This window comes from Eriocheir sinensis, chromosome 36 (genome assembly GCF_024679095.1).
Source record: "Eriocheir sinensis breed Jianghai 21 chromosome 36, ASM2467909v1, whole genome shotgun sequence".
NCBI lineage: Eukaryota > Metazoa > Arthropoda > Malacostraca > Decapoda > Varunidae > Eriocheir > Eriocheir sinensis.
Genome location: NC_066544.1, coordinates 12295314 through 12311676, shown reverse-complemented (window position 1 = coordinate 12311676; position 16363 = coordinate 12295314). Strand labels below are relative to the sequence as shown.

Here is a 16363-nt window from a genome sequence, read left to right as displayed (position 1 = left end):
AGGTCAGCTATTTCGCCTTTCTTGTCTTTTTCTTGCTTGCTTGCTTGATGATTATATATAACACAAAAAACACACACATCACAAATAACTAAACCACTCTTCAATTTATTTTATCGTCTTATCGTTCAAAGCAAACTGAAGTATTTCTCTTCCTTTTTTTTTCTTTTTTTTTCCATTTTCACGTATCACTAATCTATTTATTATTTTTTCAAACACCTTTTCCTACACCTCTTTGTTTTCTTCTTAATTCAATTTTCCAAACTATTAGGCTATATCACTTTATTTTCTTATAATTTCTTTTCTTCTCTTTTTTTTTCTTACGCACACACCATTAATTTATCTTTCCTACAACTCCAAAACTAAACCTATGTATACCTCACTCGCATATTCTTGTTCTTTATTTTCCTGTTATTAGCCATCATTTTCATTATCTTTGCTTTCTTCTATTACTATTAACACCCGGCAATATGTCACTCATCAGATACTTTCGTTTTGTTTCCTTCTTCTATCAATACTAGGCTATAAACATTTCCAACATAATTATTTTCCTTTTTTTCCTTCTTTCATCAAGGTTAGGCGAAATATCTACACATCGCTAACAATTATACTTTCCTTCTCCTTCACCTCCTCTCCTTTCTCCCTTCTTTCTTCTCTACCTCTTATGATTCTTCCCTCCTCTTCTTGTTCTGTCATGTAATGGAGTGCGTATTTTGTTCCCTCTTCTGTCTTAATCTTGTTCCTTTGAGATCTGTTAACACTTTCATTCTTCCACACTTCACTACCACTTAACGACGTCCATCTCTTTCCGTCTCTGCCAGGGGCGTTCCTAGACATTTTGGGGCCCGGGGGGCTCATTCCCATTTGGGGCCCCTCTTATGGGGTGAGAGGCGAGCACAATGAGCCAAAGCAGCTGCGGGGTTTAGTAGGGTGCTGTTAGCCCCCACCCCCGCACCCCGGGAAAATTTTTAGAATATGAGCAATTGTAGAATCATTTTAAAGGCACTTGTAAATGCAAATTTCAGACATTTTATTTCTTAAAACTAGGTGCACACTGAATAATTGAACATTTTTGTTACGTTTTTGTTTACAAAATTGAAAATTGGGGCCCTTTAGTGAGACCCAAATTTGTCTTTCGGGTCCAAATATAAATGGGGCCCTTGACCATTTTGGGGCCACTGAATTTAGCTTGTCCTCCTGCCATAGCAGCAATGGTTAAATTTCGCATTTTGGGGCCCCCTCACTTTGGGGCCCGGGGGGCGATTTCAAACAGCCCCCCCTCGCCCCCCCCCTCAGGAACGCCACTGGTCTCTGCATTGTATTTTCTACTTATAAAAAGATCACCAGTTCGCCTCACTATTCTCGTTTCTGCTTTATCACAAACGTAAATTGCTTTTCACTTTTGTCACTCCACGTTTCTTTTTTATCACTAGAAAGAACTATATAACACTTGAAATGTTATATATTTGCCAAGTGTTTGTTTACCGAGTGATGATTCTTTCTCTTTTCCTATTTTAGATTGAATATAAAGAGATGCAGGCCCTTTGCTGTGAGTTTCATCCCACCCTGCCTGTCTTCAACTCCTCCGGCAGAGACAGTTCATTTTCTAGCCGTCAGTGGCCGCGCCTGAGACAGTTTTTATCAGGTTTTTACATACCCCCGTCAGATGCATGTCCACAGACCATCATATTCTCAATCCTTTCAAGGCTCACACACCCACATTTGACAGGGCTTTCGTAGGGGCTTTGGGGCATTTCCAGGAGTAGTTTAATGGCCCTGGTAGTAGTCTGACCATTCTTTTGTACTATTAACCGAAAAGAGCATTCATGAGAACCCGATTAATCTCCTTTTTGCCCTTTAGAAATAATTAGTATGAGAGACGGAATTAAGCGTCTGAATACCAACCGCATAAAAGATTCAATACCAGATCGTGTCATGAACCGCCTCTCTTCTTTTTACCACTTTCCCACTTCGCCATGATGGGTTAGTAAGCCTCCAAACCAATACCAAAGCCTTCGAAAATTCCTTGTGTAGCACGTGCTTGGTGTTCATAGTTAAAGACATTAGAGGAAACTATACGCAAAAATCGTTGTAGGCCTATCTTGTGTTGCATCGAAAACCTAACCATATTGAGAAGTGTGGAAGATTAAATAGCTTGGTTGGGAAGCTTACAAAGCCACACTGTGTTGAACTATGAAATCGGGCCAAGCTTCCTGTCACCCTCCTTCCTTCCTTCCCTCCATGGCCACCTCGTAACCACCACCATCACCTCTTAATCGACTTCCAAGCTTTATGGTAGCGGTAACAATTGCGCTGATGCTTCCCGATAACTCACTATGTCTTCTTATCTCCCATGAATGACTGCTGATACTAAATGATGTTCTTAAAAGTCTATAAACACTTCCTTCTCGTCGCTGCAGCCTCCGTCAACCACCGCCATCTGTAAACTGCAGGGGTGACATCTCCAGTTTTTATCCTCCACTATTTTCTCTACCTACTCAACTGGACGGTGACTGATATCGAATTTATGCAGTTTATGGTAAAAAAAATCATCATGCACGTTTTTTGGGGGGTAGCAGGCAATGACACCTATCCATGAAAATCCTACTTCACGACTGTTTCAAATACTGCTTCGGCTCGAAATTCCTGAACTAACCTGAAACTTACCGAACACTGCACGCTGTGGGGTTGGCTATTTTCATCTTTTTTAAACTTAATACCTTACACAAACACACATAGTCATCCTAGCTAAGAGGGAGGGAGTGAGATCAGAGGAGGGAGGGAGAATAAGCCACAGAGACAAACCGAATTAACTCAGAGCAAGGATAGTCGAGGGCAGCCTTGGCTCTGCCCCCAACCAGTGCTGCCAGATTATCGTACTCACAACATCGTATTTTCCGCTTCTAACGCATAACCAGAGCGAACAAACACCGATAATTAACGATTTCAACGATAACTATAAATGAATCTAGTTATTTGGGTAAAGGAGACAGTTTTGGGGTTGAAAAGCGGCAAATACATGAAGCTTGAGTACCGAGAACCTGGCAACGTTTCCACCAATCTATATTCGTCTATCCATTGGTGTTACAGGGTCGTATTTTAAAACATTTCGTCGCCCAAGAACACAAATTTGACAAGGCTTTCGTAGGAGTTGTGGGCATTTCCAGGAATAGTTTTATGACCCTGGTGGTAGTTTGACCCTTCTTTTGTACCATGAACCTAAAGAAACACTCATTAGAACCCGAGTGACCCCTTCTTTGACCTTTAGAAATAGCTGACATAAGAACCAAAAGTGTCTTATAATACCGACTTGCTAAGGGTCATATTCTTAAACATTTTGCCACCGAAGTACACACATTAGACAAGGCTTTCGCAGGACTTATGAGCACTTCCAGAGGTACTTCTTTGACCCTGGTGGTAGCTAGTCTGGCCCTTCCCCTGTATCATGAATGGAAGGAAACACTTATGAGAACCCGATTAATCTCCTCGTCCTTTAGAAATACTTGATGTGAGAGTCGGAAGCGTTTAAGAACACCGACCTTAAGGGGCTATTACACTGGGCAAATTTTCCGTGGATCTTCAGTCAACCCACGATTTCCGCTGGCGTGGTTTTTATATTTCCGTGGTTTTCTGACGTGTCCACGATCTTCCGAAGCTACGTTAGATTTCCCCGAAGGACGACGGTATTACTCACCATTATCATCAGCAACATTAACAAGAAACAAATGAGAACCAAGCTAGCGGAAATCGTGGTTTGACTGAAGATCCACGGAAAATTAGCCCAGTGTAAGATAGCCCCTTTAGTCTCCAGCATTTGCCCCAAGATTGTAGTCACTTGGTGGAGTCCCTTGTGTCTGCCCCCTACCATTATACCTTTTTAGTTTCATAGTGCTACCTACATGTAAGTCAATAGTTGTACAACCACACTATGTACTGCCTGGGGGTTGGGATGGCAGGTTCCTCCCTTCTCCTTTGTTATATACCCGCATCAATAAACGATCAATCAATCAATCTATCCAGGGGCTCTCACAAATTAGAGATAAAAAGGCATATCTTTCCACTTCATAACTCGGGAAAAAGACACAAACAAGCTTGAAAATGAAGCTTTTAGTTGATATTTTGCATAATATTAAGGAGACGTTCACTGCTCCCAGACACGAAAAAACAATATAATTCAGTTGATAATAGTAAACTTTAGATGCCCTTGAGAACAACAGCCGAGTAATATCACCAAGAAACACACCACCTTCAACAAGAGAAGCACCTACGAAGGCAAGACACTGCCGACACCTCTTTAATATATCACACACACACACACACACACACACACACACACACGAAGATATAAGTAAATGTAATGGATTTGAAGTAGTATCCATAATATACAACTATGTTCACCAATTCACACCTACCACTCCAATTAGTAGGACTCATATCAGGTCAAAAGTTACTTCAGAAAACCGAGATAAGGCATCAACATACAAACATTGACAATATGAATATCAATAAGCCTTTTTAAAGTTCTAACATTAATTTTTGTACCTCAGCTCAATTTTCCCGAGTAGTTCCCGATATAGTCACTAATTGTCGTGGCATTTACAAAGTGCATAACATATCATAATAGAACATGTGCGGATTTATAAGGAAAGCTTGCTAGACAGACCCCACATTGCAGGCACCACCCACTGATCTGCTCTCTCTCTCTTTCCCTAACAATGGCTTCCTCATCCCATGCCAAAATCGTGACCTTAACAAACCCTATCACTACAGACACTTGGAATATATTATCTATTTACTTACATGCTAGATTACAACTTGCCCTTATGGCTTCTTTCTGTGCCTACCTCCTACCAGACTTTGATCAGATACTCGTAATTGTAACACTAATTTTTTATATCCGATACGGAAGCAAAGAAGATATTAGTAATGTGATTTATGTACAACTAGGATGCAACTTGCCCACATTATTTCTCCATACTCTACCCCAGAGGTTCTCAATCTTTTTTCAGTGATGGCACCCTGAACTTATATAAACTGTTTTGTGGCATCCCTTTTTCACCCCCCCCCTCCTCATATGAATTAACTTCTTTTACACAATTGTACCTGTTTAAATTACTGTAATTAATGAATTGAAATTATTATCCATACTCAAACCAGAAATAATATATGGTACAGTACATGCCCAGACAGAACTCATCAGTCAAATTAGATGAACTTCAGAATTATAAATGCAGACTAACACAAAAAGAAAAAAAAATAATGATTCAAAATTCATTATCTTGTGGCACCCCTAGGCACTGTCCGTGGCACCCAAATTTGAGAACCTTTGCTCTACCTTCTACAAAACTTCTATTGGAAACCTCATTATTGTCATATTTGTTCACTACACCTGATATAAAGAGGAATAATATATGATTCATATTCTCAAAATTACAATAATACAACTTACCCACAAAAGGTATTTCTACATCTACCTATACATACCTTCTACCCAATATCTGTCAACAAACCAGTTTTACCATTATTCTTATGCTCATCCTCTATCTGACGAAGACATTACTTCCCAAAATACAAAACAAAATTATCCTCCTCCCTAGCCTAGCTTTGAGCACGTATAGCCCCAATAGTTACCTCATTGTGTCACCTTAAATTTCTGATAATCTTGAGTCCATAGGCATTCTCTTATATTATCACACACAGACTAATTCGTTGGCTGGCTGGCTGGCTGGCTGGCTGGCTGGCTGGCTCTTCAGCTCTAGACACTCACCATACACTATGCCTTCTTTTGTAACTGTTCAATAACCTTCTCCGGCTGTGTGAACAAGAAACATTAGTGCTAAAGAGAGAAAGGTTAGGGGTACAGCCTATCTTGCAGCATGTACATATTTATCTGACAACACAACACCTATAATTATTCATGAAGGTGATGATTTAATGGAATAATGACAATACTGTTCTAACCATCTGGATGTTGTAATTAAAGTAGTGACAACATATTCAAGTAAACTATCAATAAGCAGGATACACCAAAAGCATGAAACTACAAGAGCAGACGAAGTTTCACTCATCTTCAAACACTTATGCACATACACACTCACACAAACACACAAGGAACATTCATGACTTAAACGCTATGTTGGGGAAGAGTAGATGGGAGACAAGACAACACAGGAGTACTATGAGATTAACTCTAGTCCTGTACACCACAACTAGATAAATACACACACACACAAAAAAATAATAATAAAGTCTCAGTTGTACCTCTTCACACAGAGGCATAGTTTCAGTCAAGCAGAACACACAAACACAGACAAAAGTATACACCAGAGCCACAAACACATACTCACAGTGACAAACCAGAAGGAGTTGGCCTTGAACATTGCCCGGCCTATCAAGCCCATCTCACTCTCTGGGGCAATGATGTGGAGGTGGAGGTGGCTCACGGTGTGGAAGGGTGGCCAGTGGAAGCCCAGCCTGGCAGTGTCCGGCGATCCTCCTTGTGTGACCAGAACCTCCTTGCTCAATGCCATCATTTTCTCCACTACCGAGAGGAGGAATATAAACTTGGATATCTACACTGTTTCTGTGACCAACAACTTTACTTAGCCTAGGTAGCATTCGTTACCCAAAGGAAGTAAAGTAAAGACGGAGGCATATGCTATTGCTGCACATGGCCTTGGTCCTCATCTGGCACATCAGCCCTTTAGCTTGTGGTGGGATAAGAGGTAAAAAAGTCTAATAGCTTGAGAGGATGAGATTTTTCTGCTTCATATACAAAATAAAGCGAAAGGTGAAAGCAAATCAAACGGCTAAAGATGAGCAAACTTTCCAGCTCTTTTTGTCTATTATGGGAGCGGTGAGTAGCGGGCTTTTTTTCTACACTCTTTTTGTTGCCCTTGAGCCATCTCCTTTGTTGTAAAAAAATAATAATAAAAAAATAAAATAGAGTAAAATAGAATGACGATAGAATAATAAAAGTGTGGACTCTAGATAAAAAATTAAAAAACACCAAAATCAATAACAACCACCAGAGATTAGGATTAGGAAGCAGAATAAAATCACCTAAAGTGGCAATCTGACCTCAGCATCAGAAAAAAACATAATCACAATCAATCCATCACATGAAATAAGCAAACAGGAGGTACCACAACAAGCTTACCTGTGGGGATGTGCTCCTTGGTGAGGCACTTGGGATCTGTGATATGTTCCCGTGTCACCACCAGGAAGTGGTGAGGTGCCGCTGGCCGGATGTCTGGGAACACCACAAACTCCTCATCCTGCAGTGGAGTGAGTTTGTGTGAGTGATTACATGTTGACATTAACCCTTTGGCTGCAGATTTCCTATAAGAAGACATCACCAAGCTACAAGAATGGAACAAAAAGTGGCTGCTACAATTCAATGAAGAAAAATGTGAAGTCATGCACCTTGGGAGGGGATATCCAGCATACCAGTACCACATGGGAAACACTCCACTATCAACTACAGAGGCAGAGAAAGACCTGGGATTGTATGTTACCAGGCTACCAGTGAAAGCAAAATCCGTGCCAGTCGCAGCGGATGGGTTAGTATGTAAAGAAGACATAACTAAAACTATGGCACTGATTAAATAAATACTCCAACTAATGTGTGCTAAAACAACAAACTGTGACATTGATTACAGTACTACAACTAAGATCAGCTAGAGAAACTTGAGCTATGACTCTGATTAATGCTGTGGCAAGTACTAACTAAAAACAACTGAAACTTTGGTACTGATCCAATACTCTTACTAAAATAAAATAAAATAACTCCTGAAGGTGATACTGCCTCAACTATAATATGTAACTAAAACAGCTGTGATGAAGATGTCTACTCCCACCCAATAAAGTAACCTAACACCACCAATTAAAGTAGCAAAGCCCAACCAAATAAAACAATACAGCCTCACTAAATAAGTAAAAAATAAGTGATAGTTGTCACTCAATTTGACAACTGTAATGCTAGAAATGTTGAAAAAGAAAAGCACAAAACAAACAGTACAAATGTGGACAACCAGGAAGCAAAAAACAGGATAAAAATAGGCAAAAAAATGTAACAGAACAGGAAAAAAAAATTAAAGTAACAAGGACTACATTACAGGACCCATTACAAAGGCTTATCCCACACCCTGGACTGGACTGGACTACCACGGATCTCACCTGATGGACAATGTTGCTGGGCTCCAGGCCATCACAAATCCTGCAGAACAGACACTTAGCCCTGGTGCTGCTCTGGCCCTGTGTCTGGGCGGACTCTGACTGGGGTGGTGAAGCACTCATGGTTCTGGTGCTGGCCTGAAAACATGTCAACTTGAATATTGCTCTTTTACCTCTAAACTAACAATCACACTGAGGGGGGAACTCTAGAAAAGTGTGAGGATGTTGAAGAGCAAGGACAAATCTAGTCAAGTGAAAAAAGGTATTGGTCAAAGCTGCAGGATTATCTAACTAACTAACTGAGTACAGTGCAATCCTAATAAAAGTCTCTACTTCTCATCCTCCCAGGCACAGAGTAGAAAGATGTAGTATGTTTGCAGAGAAATGCTCCACCTGCTCTCTCTTGACATTTGATTGGAAACTGACTGACATTCCATCTGTGATACCGTATATTCTTTGATGGTGGTGTCCCTTACAGCTTATTTTTTTAGATATTTTGCATACAGCTGTGACCTCAAGTGTACTTTAAACACTAAGACAGAACATAACCTATTCTCATCTCTCCATCCCCACAAATGAAACCATCTACCATTAACTTCACTGCACGATAAAAATTTCACTTTAAAAAATCCTAATCTCAAGCTGAAGAAGAACTGAGAACTTATATACACTATGCCTGAACAAAACCTCAATCTCATTATGTCAGCATGGAATTCTGTTAGTTTAAGAATATGCAGGCTGGAAGTGCATAGGTTCAGTAGTAGCCTGGTCTATCATCTTGAGTCAGGGTGTATTTCTAGAATCTTACCCAAAACACACTAAGTAGGCATAATTACCTACTCTATCACCTCCTAACAATTGACCTTTCAGCCCTTGACAACAACCTGAAACAAATGCAAATCACACAATGCAGTTCCAGAGACAAGCCCTTGCCATCTTGCCTCAGTAACATAAAGAGAAAGAGATAGACATAGATAGGTGGAGCAAGATAAAGGACAGAGTAAGAGATAGACAGATAGATAAAGATAAAGGACAGAGTAAGAGATAGACAGAGTAAGATAACGAGTAGAGATGACGTTTCCCCGCCCTGTCACGCCCCCCTCCCCCTCCCCACACCCACTCGCCGGCTGGACGGTGCCTGCCACGCCCTTACACTGCCACACACTCCCCAGCACACCCACACCACTACAGAGCCTCCTTAGCGATCTGAAAAGAGTAACACACGCATGAGGCCTTACCTTAACGATCCTGTAAGCACTGCCAAGGACCCGCACAGCACTGACGGACAGGCGACCCATCAACACACGGGCAGCGCGCCGGTTCTGTTTACCACGTTACTTACGGGATCACATTTCCATGGATAAGCTGTCACTGGAAACTATTCCAGATATTTAAATAGATAAGCACTCCTGTCATCGTAACTCACCACTGGCGTCTTCGCAAGCACAACTCTCTGCGTGTAAAGTCAACCTTCCAGAAATCATCACAATTCAATTCAGCAGGTGGGCACCCAAATGAGGTAACCATGAGATTATCAATTATTCTGGGGCTTCTGCTTCATTGGTAGGAATCGAGGAAGATTTGAGTGTGAAAATGATGGATCATGAGGCTCTTAAAGCTCTAACTGCCTGATTACTTCCCATAACTTTCAATGATCGTTTTACTTATAAGACCAACAGCCAAATCATGACAGGCCTCATGTTTGCCGACTATTCTTCTTTCCAACATATCTGACCTAATGAAAAATAATAATTCACTAATAATGCATTTTTAAAAACTTTATTCCAAATTATGATTCTTTGGAGGGCTGATATTTCAGCTATTTACATATTCATAGTTTGCATCAAATGAGATTAATATGACTCCTTCACTTCACATAAAATAATTACAAAACAAGTGACTACCTAGCTCACCTATCACAACACCCTGAAGGCCTGCCTAGCCCTCAACAGTGTTCCAGAAGGGGTGGTCCTGAAGGTCCTCATTCTGGGGCCCAATGAGGCAGGCACCCTCCACATGGGCATCCTTGAGGTACATGCGGGCCACCCTCACCAGGTCTTGGGACTCAGCGTCCAGCACCAGCTGTCGGTGGTCAGCAAACAACCGGTCTGTGATGTGGGAGAGGAAGTGCCTCTTGCCCATGGCCCCCGGTGCAACAGGGGCGTCTACTGTCTGGAACACCCCAAGCTTGGCCTCAGCAACATCCCGCTCGGTGAAGCCCCCAGACAACACCCACTCCACAGCTGCATCAAACGCCGCCAGGCTCTGGGTGGAGTGAGGGTCCCGGTAGCTGTAGAAGGTAAATGGTCCACCTGGCTGAGCCCTTGCTCCACCGCCAGACGCCCACCCCTTTTCCCGGATCTCCCGATGCAGGAAGCGGAACATGACACGTGCTAGCACCCTAAGGGCACCAGCATCAGGGTGGGCATAGGGCACCCCAGGGAAGGCCTTGGCAGCAAAGTTTATAGGGAATGGAAAGACACAGTGAGTCCTGTTAGTGTGGGGAGAGAAGGTCTGTGGGATGGTGGCCAAGGGCTGGGTGGTGGGTTCAGGCATGCCATCCAGGTTCTCTAGGAAACTCTCAAGGGTGTGAAGGGCAGCATCATGGTGGCCTGGAGTGGTGTTGATGGCCACCCGCATCCCCTGGCGACTCAGCAACTGTCTGGCCAGCACACGGAGGTTCTCCAGGGTTGGGGTCAAGTCCTTGGCCTCGCTGAGAGCTTTCATGCGCCGCAGCTGTGACAGGCCACCCCAGCTCTCTGCCAAGGATGACACATGGCTGGTGGAGGCAGCGGCAACAGTCATGGCATACTGGTGGCCCGAGTACACCAAACTGTTGGCCTGGTTGGTAGCAATCATGCTGACCAGGGTACTGAAGCGTTGCAGATCATCAAATTTTGTCTCATTAAAAATGCATGTCCACAGGTCCAGCATTTTCTGCACATTATTGTTGAGGCAGTGTGAGGAGAGCACGATAGCTTGCTCATATTGTGTGATATCAACTGGATGAAAGCAGGTATGGGGGCCAACTCCCAGGCCTCCAGAGACAAGCTCAGCGGCTTGGTCCAGCTGTCGAAAGTCCATGTCCCCTGCCCCCATCCTTGTCAATACCCCACACAAGAGGGGAACCAGTGGCCGCAGCTCCTCATCCACATCCTTGGTGCTGAGGACGGTGGTGAAGTAGGTGAGGTCATTGGTGGGGCAGTCACACACCTGCACCTCCACCCCGCCAAGTGTCTGGGTGGTGACGGGCACGGGAGTCACAGTGCGAGGGATATCGGACACTTGCAGCGTTGGGAGGGATGAAAGGTCCTCCTCCTCCTCCTGTTTGTTTGCCAGGGTGTGTCCAAGCTCCCAGATCTTTTCCCGGTCCTCTGAGGTGAGAGAAGCAAGCCGCTCCTTCAGCTGGGCTTCTTCAAGGCTCTGAAGGTTGTCTTCATATCCGTCCTGCGGGGCCATGGTCAGTGTGTACTTGTGGGAGTTCTCCTTAAAGTATTGTCTAACTTTCTCCTGGAGGAATTTGGGATTTTCTTCCAGGCATTTCCTGAACTTGGCTATTTTGTTGTTAATGAGGAGGCCATCAATGGGGTCACCATTCAAGTTCCAGAGTGGGGTGAGGTTCATGGCGAGTGAGAGGCCAAAGCTGGACGTCTGGTGTTTGACACTCAGCTCAATGTTGTGCAGGACAGATTCCACACGGTCTGCAGGGAACCCTTCTTCAATAACCTGATCAAAGGTCTCCTCTATGATGGCCTTAACCTTGTCCACATCTTGGTCCTTGACACCCTGAAGACCCACAGTGAAGGTCGTGCTGCGTGTGCTGCCCTCAAACCCTGAGGACGGAGAGAAGCTGGACCCAAGCCCCGGCTCCAGCAGGGCTTTGTAGAAAGGAGCATTTGGGCCACTGGTCAACAGTTGTGCTAAAATGGCCAAGACAAAGGTTTCAAAAGTATTGGTGATGTCAACTAACTTGTAGGACACAGCTACACTGGCCTGGGCCTCTCCACCCCCCATGGGGTCAACACCACAAGCCACATGAGCAGACCGAGGCTCCTGCCAGTTGGGTTCCTCAGGCACCTCTGTGTTTGGGTCAATTTTGTTATAATGTTTCAGGTAGTTATCCTGTATAAACTCCAGGTGATTGGCAAGAGGTTGGTCACCATAGGTAAAGAAGTGTGCATTGCTGGGGTGGTAGTGGTAGGCATGGAATTGCTTGAGCTGCTCCCAAGTCAGCTGAGGAATGACCAGCGGGTCCCCGCCCGACACCACCCCATAAGTGTGTGACGGGAGGATGCCATTGAGCAGCTTTTGATTGAACAGCTGCTGGGAGTCTGCAAAGACACCCTTCATCTCATTGAACACTACACCCTTGAACACAATGGGTGAAGATGGGTCTTTGACATCTTGATGCTCCAGCCTCCATCCCTCCTGCAGGAAATCCAGCTCAACAAGATTAGGCTTGAACACGGCATCCAAATACACAGACATTAGGTTCCTGAAGTCCACAGGGTGCTGCGTGGAGAAGGGATAGATGGTGAAGTCACAGCCTGTCATAGCATTCATGAAGGTTGACAAAGAGCGGTTCAGCATCTTGAAAAACGGGTCTCTGCAGGGAAATTTTTCACTGCCACAGAGAACCGTGTGCTCCAGGATGTGAGGCACACCAGTGGAGTCCATGGGGGTGGTGCGGAAACCCACACAGAATACATTGTTGGGGTCAGCGCGGGCTATGTGGAGGTAGTCAGCACCAGTGGCTTCATGTTCCAGGCGCAGGGCCGTGAGGTGGAGCTCAGGCACCTCCTGCACCTCCCTCACCACAAAGCCGGACACTTCCCTCCCGACTGGAAACTCTGCTTGGACCGCCTCTTCTGTAGCCACTGGAAAATAAATAAATGTTGTTCTAGTATGCATTACAACATTACACATTAAAGTTATGCAATATGACCATCACACCCCATCACAGAGCAATGGTTAAGGACTAAAGGGCATTGCTACAGGTGCAAACCACTGCTGAAATTCAGGACAAACAATATGACTGAAATTAATAAGCTTGATTAATTAACTGAATGACACCTATTTGGTAATGTACTTATATAAAATTTACTGAATATACTAACAATATATATTTGTCATTCACCAGGGGTCTGATCACATGCTGGACTCGTGATCACCAGCCAGTAGCCTACCCTTCATAAAAAAATAATAATAAAATGCGTTTTGACAAATTCAAGAGCACAGCTGAGCCCTCATCCACTACACCACGGAGCAGTGCGCGAGCGTGCGTCAGTGTGTTACTCTTTGGATTACTTGACGCAAAACACAAGGAATAGGAATGAATGTAGTCTGAGGAATGTAATCTAAATCCTCACACAGCAAAATAAGTTACCCTCGTGCTGCCAAGCCCTCCCGGCGTGGCAGTGTTGCGTCACTCACCTTTGACCGCCGTGCTGTCCTTCGTGGTAGTGGTCACTAGTGTCCTCGCCCTGCCACGCCTCAGCCCGTGACCCGCCGCCCTCCCTAGCGACCCGAGGAACCTGGATATCGTCATTTTTGCTGGAGCAGTGTCTTACATCACGCCACAGCCCGCCGCCTCGCCTGCCGCCGTGTGATGTAAACAAGTGTGGGGAGACGAGTCGTCTCAGACGACAGACGCGGGCGAAATATTTTAACGGGGCGACTTACACATGATTTTGATTTAATGGTCGTTACAGTTTCTTGTGTGTGTGCGTGTGTGTGTGTGTTTCACCACCATGGCCTGATCACGAGTTCAGCAAGTATGTACCCTCCCGATTAATACAAGGCTCATTAGTCGATCCGAGTACTGCCAGCTGACCTCACACACCACACGCCCCAGCCATTCCTTGTTCAAGTGGGGACAGTAACCACTCCTAGAGTCCTAGTAAGCCGAAAAAAAACCGGCCTTAGCGGGGCTCGAACCTGTTACCGTGCCACGCCACGAAGCCTGGCGACGCAGCGCTTCAACCGACTGAGCTATCGGAGTGGTGTGTATCAACATTAATATGATCGTTTTATTTTCTTCTTTACGTAACCAAAGAAAGCATGACAGCCTTCTCAGACAGATGATGGAAGAAGAGCCTTTAATAAGAGTTCTAGCAACTGGCCCATACTCATGGAAAAGGGAAGCTTCCCAGCTGATGAAAAAGGAGCTAATTAAGTCCACCTAACTTTATTCCTTCTTGCACTAAAGCCGGACGCTTTCCATGAATCCATGCAGTTAGAGCCAATAACTCCTTGGCTGAAATTGTGGAGACTCAAGGATAATGCATTGAACCTGTCCTGACATTATTTGATGTGAATTGGACCTCCTGAAAGACAGATAAGCGCATGGAGTAATTTATTTGTAACAGTAAATGTTATTTCAGAACTAAATGTATATTAGCTGCTGAATAAAATCAGTCAGTATATATATGCATGATTTTAAGTACATAATGTATTTAGAACAAGTTGCCTGCAAAGTATACATTATTTTAAGGTTAATATTAAAATAAGTAGATGTGTGAGGTTCCAATAATTGGTGTTTCTGCTGAAATAAATTAATCTTTCTGACTATGGCGAGTCATTATGAGTGAGGAAAAAACCTCAGTGCCAAAAAGTCACACATTTCCAGATTATTCTCTAGATCTCCAGCTCATCAAAATGTCTAAAGGCTTCAAGGTTTCAGTACATTCCCACATGATATAAAATTAGAACACATGTCCAAGCCATTGTTGGAGGTGGGCTTTCACCCAGGACTTTACTCTGAATCTTTACAAGAAATTAAATTGTATAAGATTTGGGCTCTACTGTATTTACTTCCACTTCTTTGATTGCACTCACATGGAAGGAAATACTGTAAGACAGCTAAAATTCAATGGAAAATCCTTGCAGAGCATGCCACCAGGCCCACCAACAACTCTCTTTGTCACTTGTGGTTTCACACAAGTGATCCCCCAATGCCCCAAATGTCTAGCAACAGCCATGTGATACCTAGTGCTACTGTGAAGCTCATTTGATTGCTGTGCTGGAAGTGATGTGTTATCATTATCAAGACAAGGCACTTTTAGCTTAATCTCTATCACATAAAAATATTACCTATATGATCACAATTACTGAATTATTATAAATTGACATAATGAGAATTATCACAAAATGTCTCATGACATGTACAGCCATTCATGGAGATGGTTGTGTTAACACTTCACCTACAAAGAAAACATACCAATGGCCATTCAGCCACAAACCCCATGGCAGTGAAGTACACCAGGGTATTCGTTATATGCGAGGGTTACATTCTGCAAAAAGCTTGCATAATGTGAATTCGCATATATTGAACCTATTATCCCATTAATTAAAGGGGGTTATGTTCCACGATCCATTTTCAAACCCTCTAACTATTCATTCTGGCACTGTTTCACAATAATAAATCACTAAAGCAACAATAAAGCACATTAGTACAGATAAACTGTAAAATATAATGATAATTAGCTACCTGAGGATTAACTTTAGGATCAGAGGGAGGACAAGGTTAATTATAGGCGAGGAAAGTGCGGGAAAACATTTGCATCCGCCCTCTAGTGCGTCGGCCACCATACCTTCCCAAACAATCGCACCAGCGCCGCTACCCACATAATAGTGAATTTTTCTCGCATAAAATGAACACTTGGCACATTTGGGTTATTCGCATATTTCGAACTCGCATATATCGAATACCCGGGGTATTTCGTTCTAGTTGTGTTCCCTAGTCTTGTACATTTAATTATCTTATTTCTCATTCATGGCACTTACTCCTTTCAGACTGATCGTCACCTTTCACTTTCCTTTGCATAACCACACACAATTTTCCTTTCTTTCTTTCTATTACCAAACCACTTCATAATCATTCACTCCTTTTTGTGTTCATAATCTTCCACAAACACTTTCACACATATATCTACTTTATGATTCGTACACAAAAATATTATAAAGTAGAAAATTACTATGATCAGAGAGCTAACAAAAAAATATTATCTCTGAGTGTCTTATGACCTTGGAGCTCTGGTTAGAGAGCACAAGAAACATATGAATGAGACACATTTTGGCGCACATCCTGAGAACGCAAAGGTCACTGCAACTATGAGGCAGCACTGAGAAATACCCTGAATAAAAATCTTAAAAAACAGGTCTCATAAACATATGGCAACCAAAACAACAG

General features: G+C 43.3%; 2 protein-coding genes across 2 annotated transcripts; both read right to left on the bottom strand.

Moving 5' to 3' along the window:
• Positions 1-4088: 4088 nt before the first annotated feature.
• Positions 4089-9562, bottom strand: LOC127007826 (adenosine 5'-monophosphoramidase HINT3-like). The gene is made up of 5 exons (XM_050879218.1): positions 9411-9562; positions 8176-8310; positions 7157-7274; positions 6345-6538; positions 4089-5809 (listed from the first exon to the last, which is right to left on the bottom strand). The coding sequence occupies exons 1-5, from the start codon at positions 9468-9470 to the stop codon at positions 5771-5773; spliced, it is 546 nt and encodes a 181-aa protein (XP_050735175.1). The 5' UTR covers positions 9471-9562; the 3' UTR covers positions 4089-5770.
• A 373-nt stretch (positions 9563-9935) lies between these two features.
• LOC127007825 (presequence protease, mitochondrial-like) lies at positions 9936-14511 on the bottom strand. Its single transcript, XM_050879217.1, has 2 exons — positions 13606-14511; positions 9936-13049 (listed from the first exon to the last, which is right to left on the bottom strand). Exons 1-2 carry the CDS (start codon positions 13718-13720, stop codon positions 10111-10113), a joined length of 3054 nt encoding a protein of 1017 aa, XP_050735174.1. The 5' UTR covers positions 13721-14511; the 3' UTR covers positions 9936-10110.
• Positions 14512-16363: the final 1852 nt, after the last annotated feature.

What these genes read in the sequence shown, in the direction of transcription:
- LOC127007826 (XM_050879218.1), bottom strand. Translation starts at nt 9,470, where the DNA reads ATGGGTCGCCTGTCCGTCAGTGCTGTGCGGGTCCTTGGCAGTGCTTAC. An exon ending in CCAGCAACATTGTCCATCAG is followed by an intron (nt 7,275 to 8,175) that starts GTGAGATCCGTG and finishes ACTCCACTGCAG; the next exon opens with GATGAGGAGTTTGTGGTGTT. An exon ending in ACTCCTTCTGGTTTGTCACT is followed by an intron (nt 5,810 to 6,344) that starts GTGAGTATGTGT and finishes TTGTTCACACAG; the next exon opens with CCGGAGAAGGTTATTGAACA.
- LOC127007825 (XM_050879217.1), bottom strand. Translation starts at nt 13,720, where the DNA reads ATGACGATATCCAGGTTCCTCGGGTCGCTAGGGAGGGCGGCGGGTCAC. An exon ending in GGACAGCACGGCGGTCAAAG is followed by an intron (nt 13,050 to 13,605) that starts GTGAGTGACGCA and finishes TTTATTTTCCAG; the next exon opens with TGGCTACAGAAGAGGCGGTC.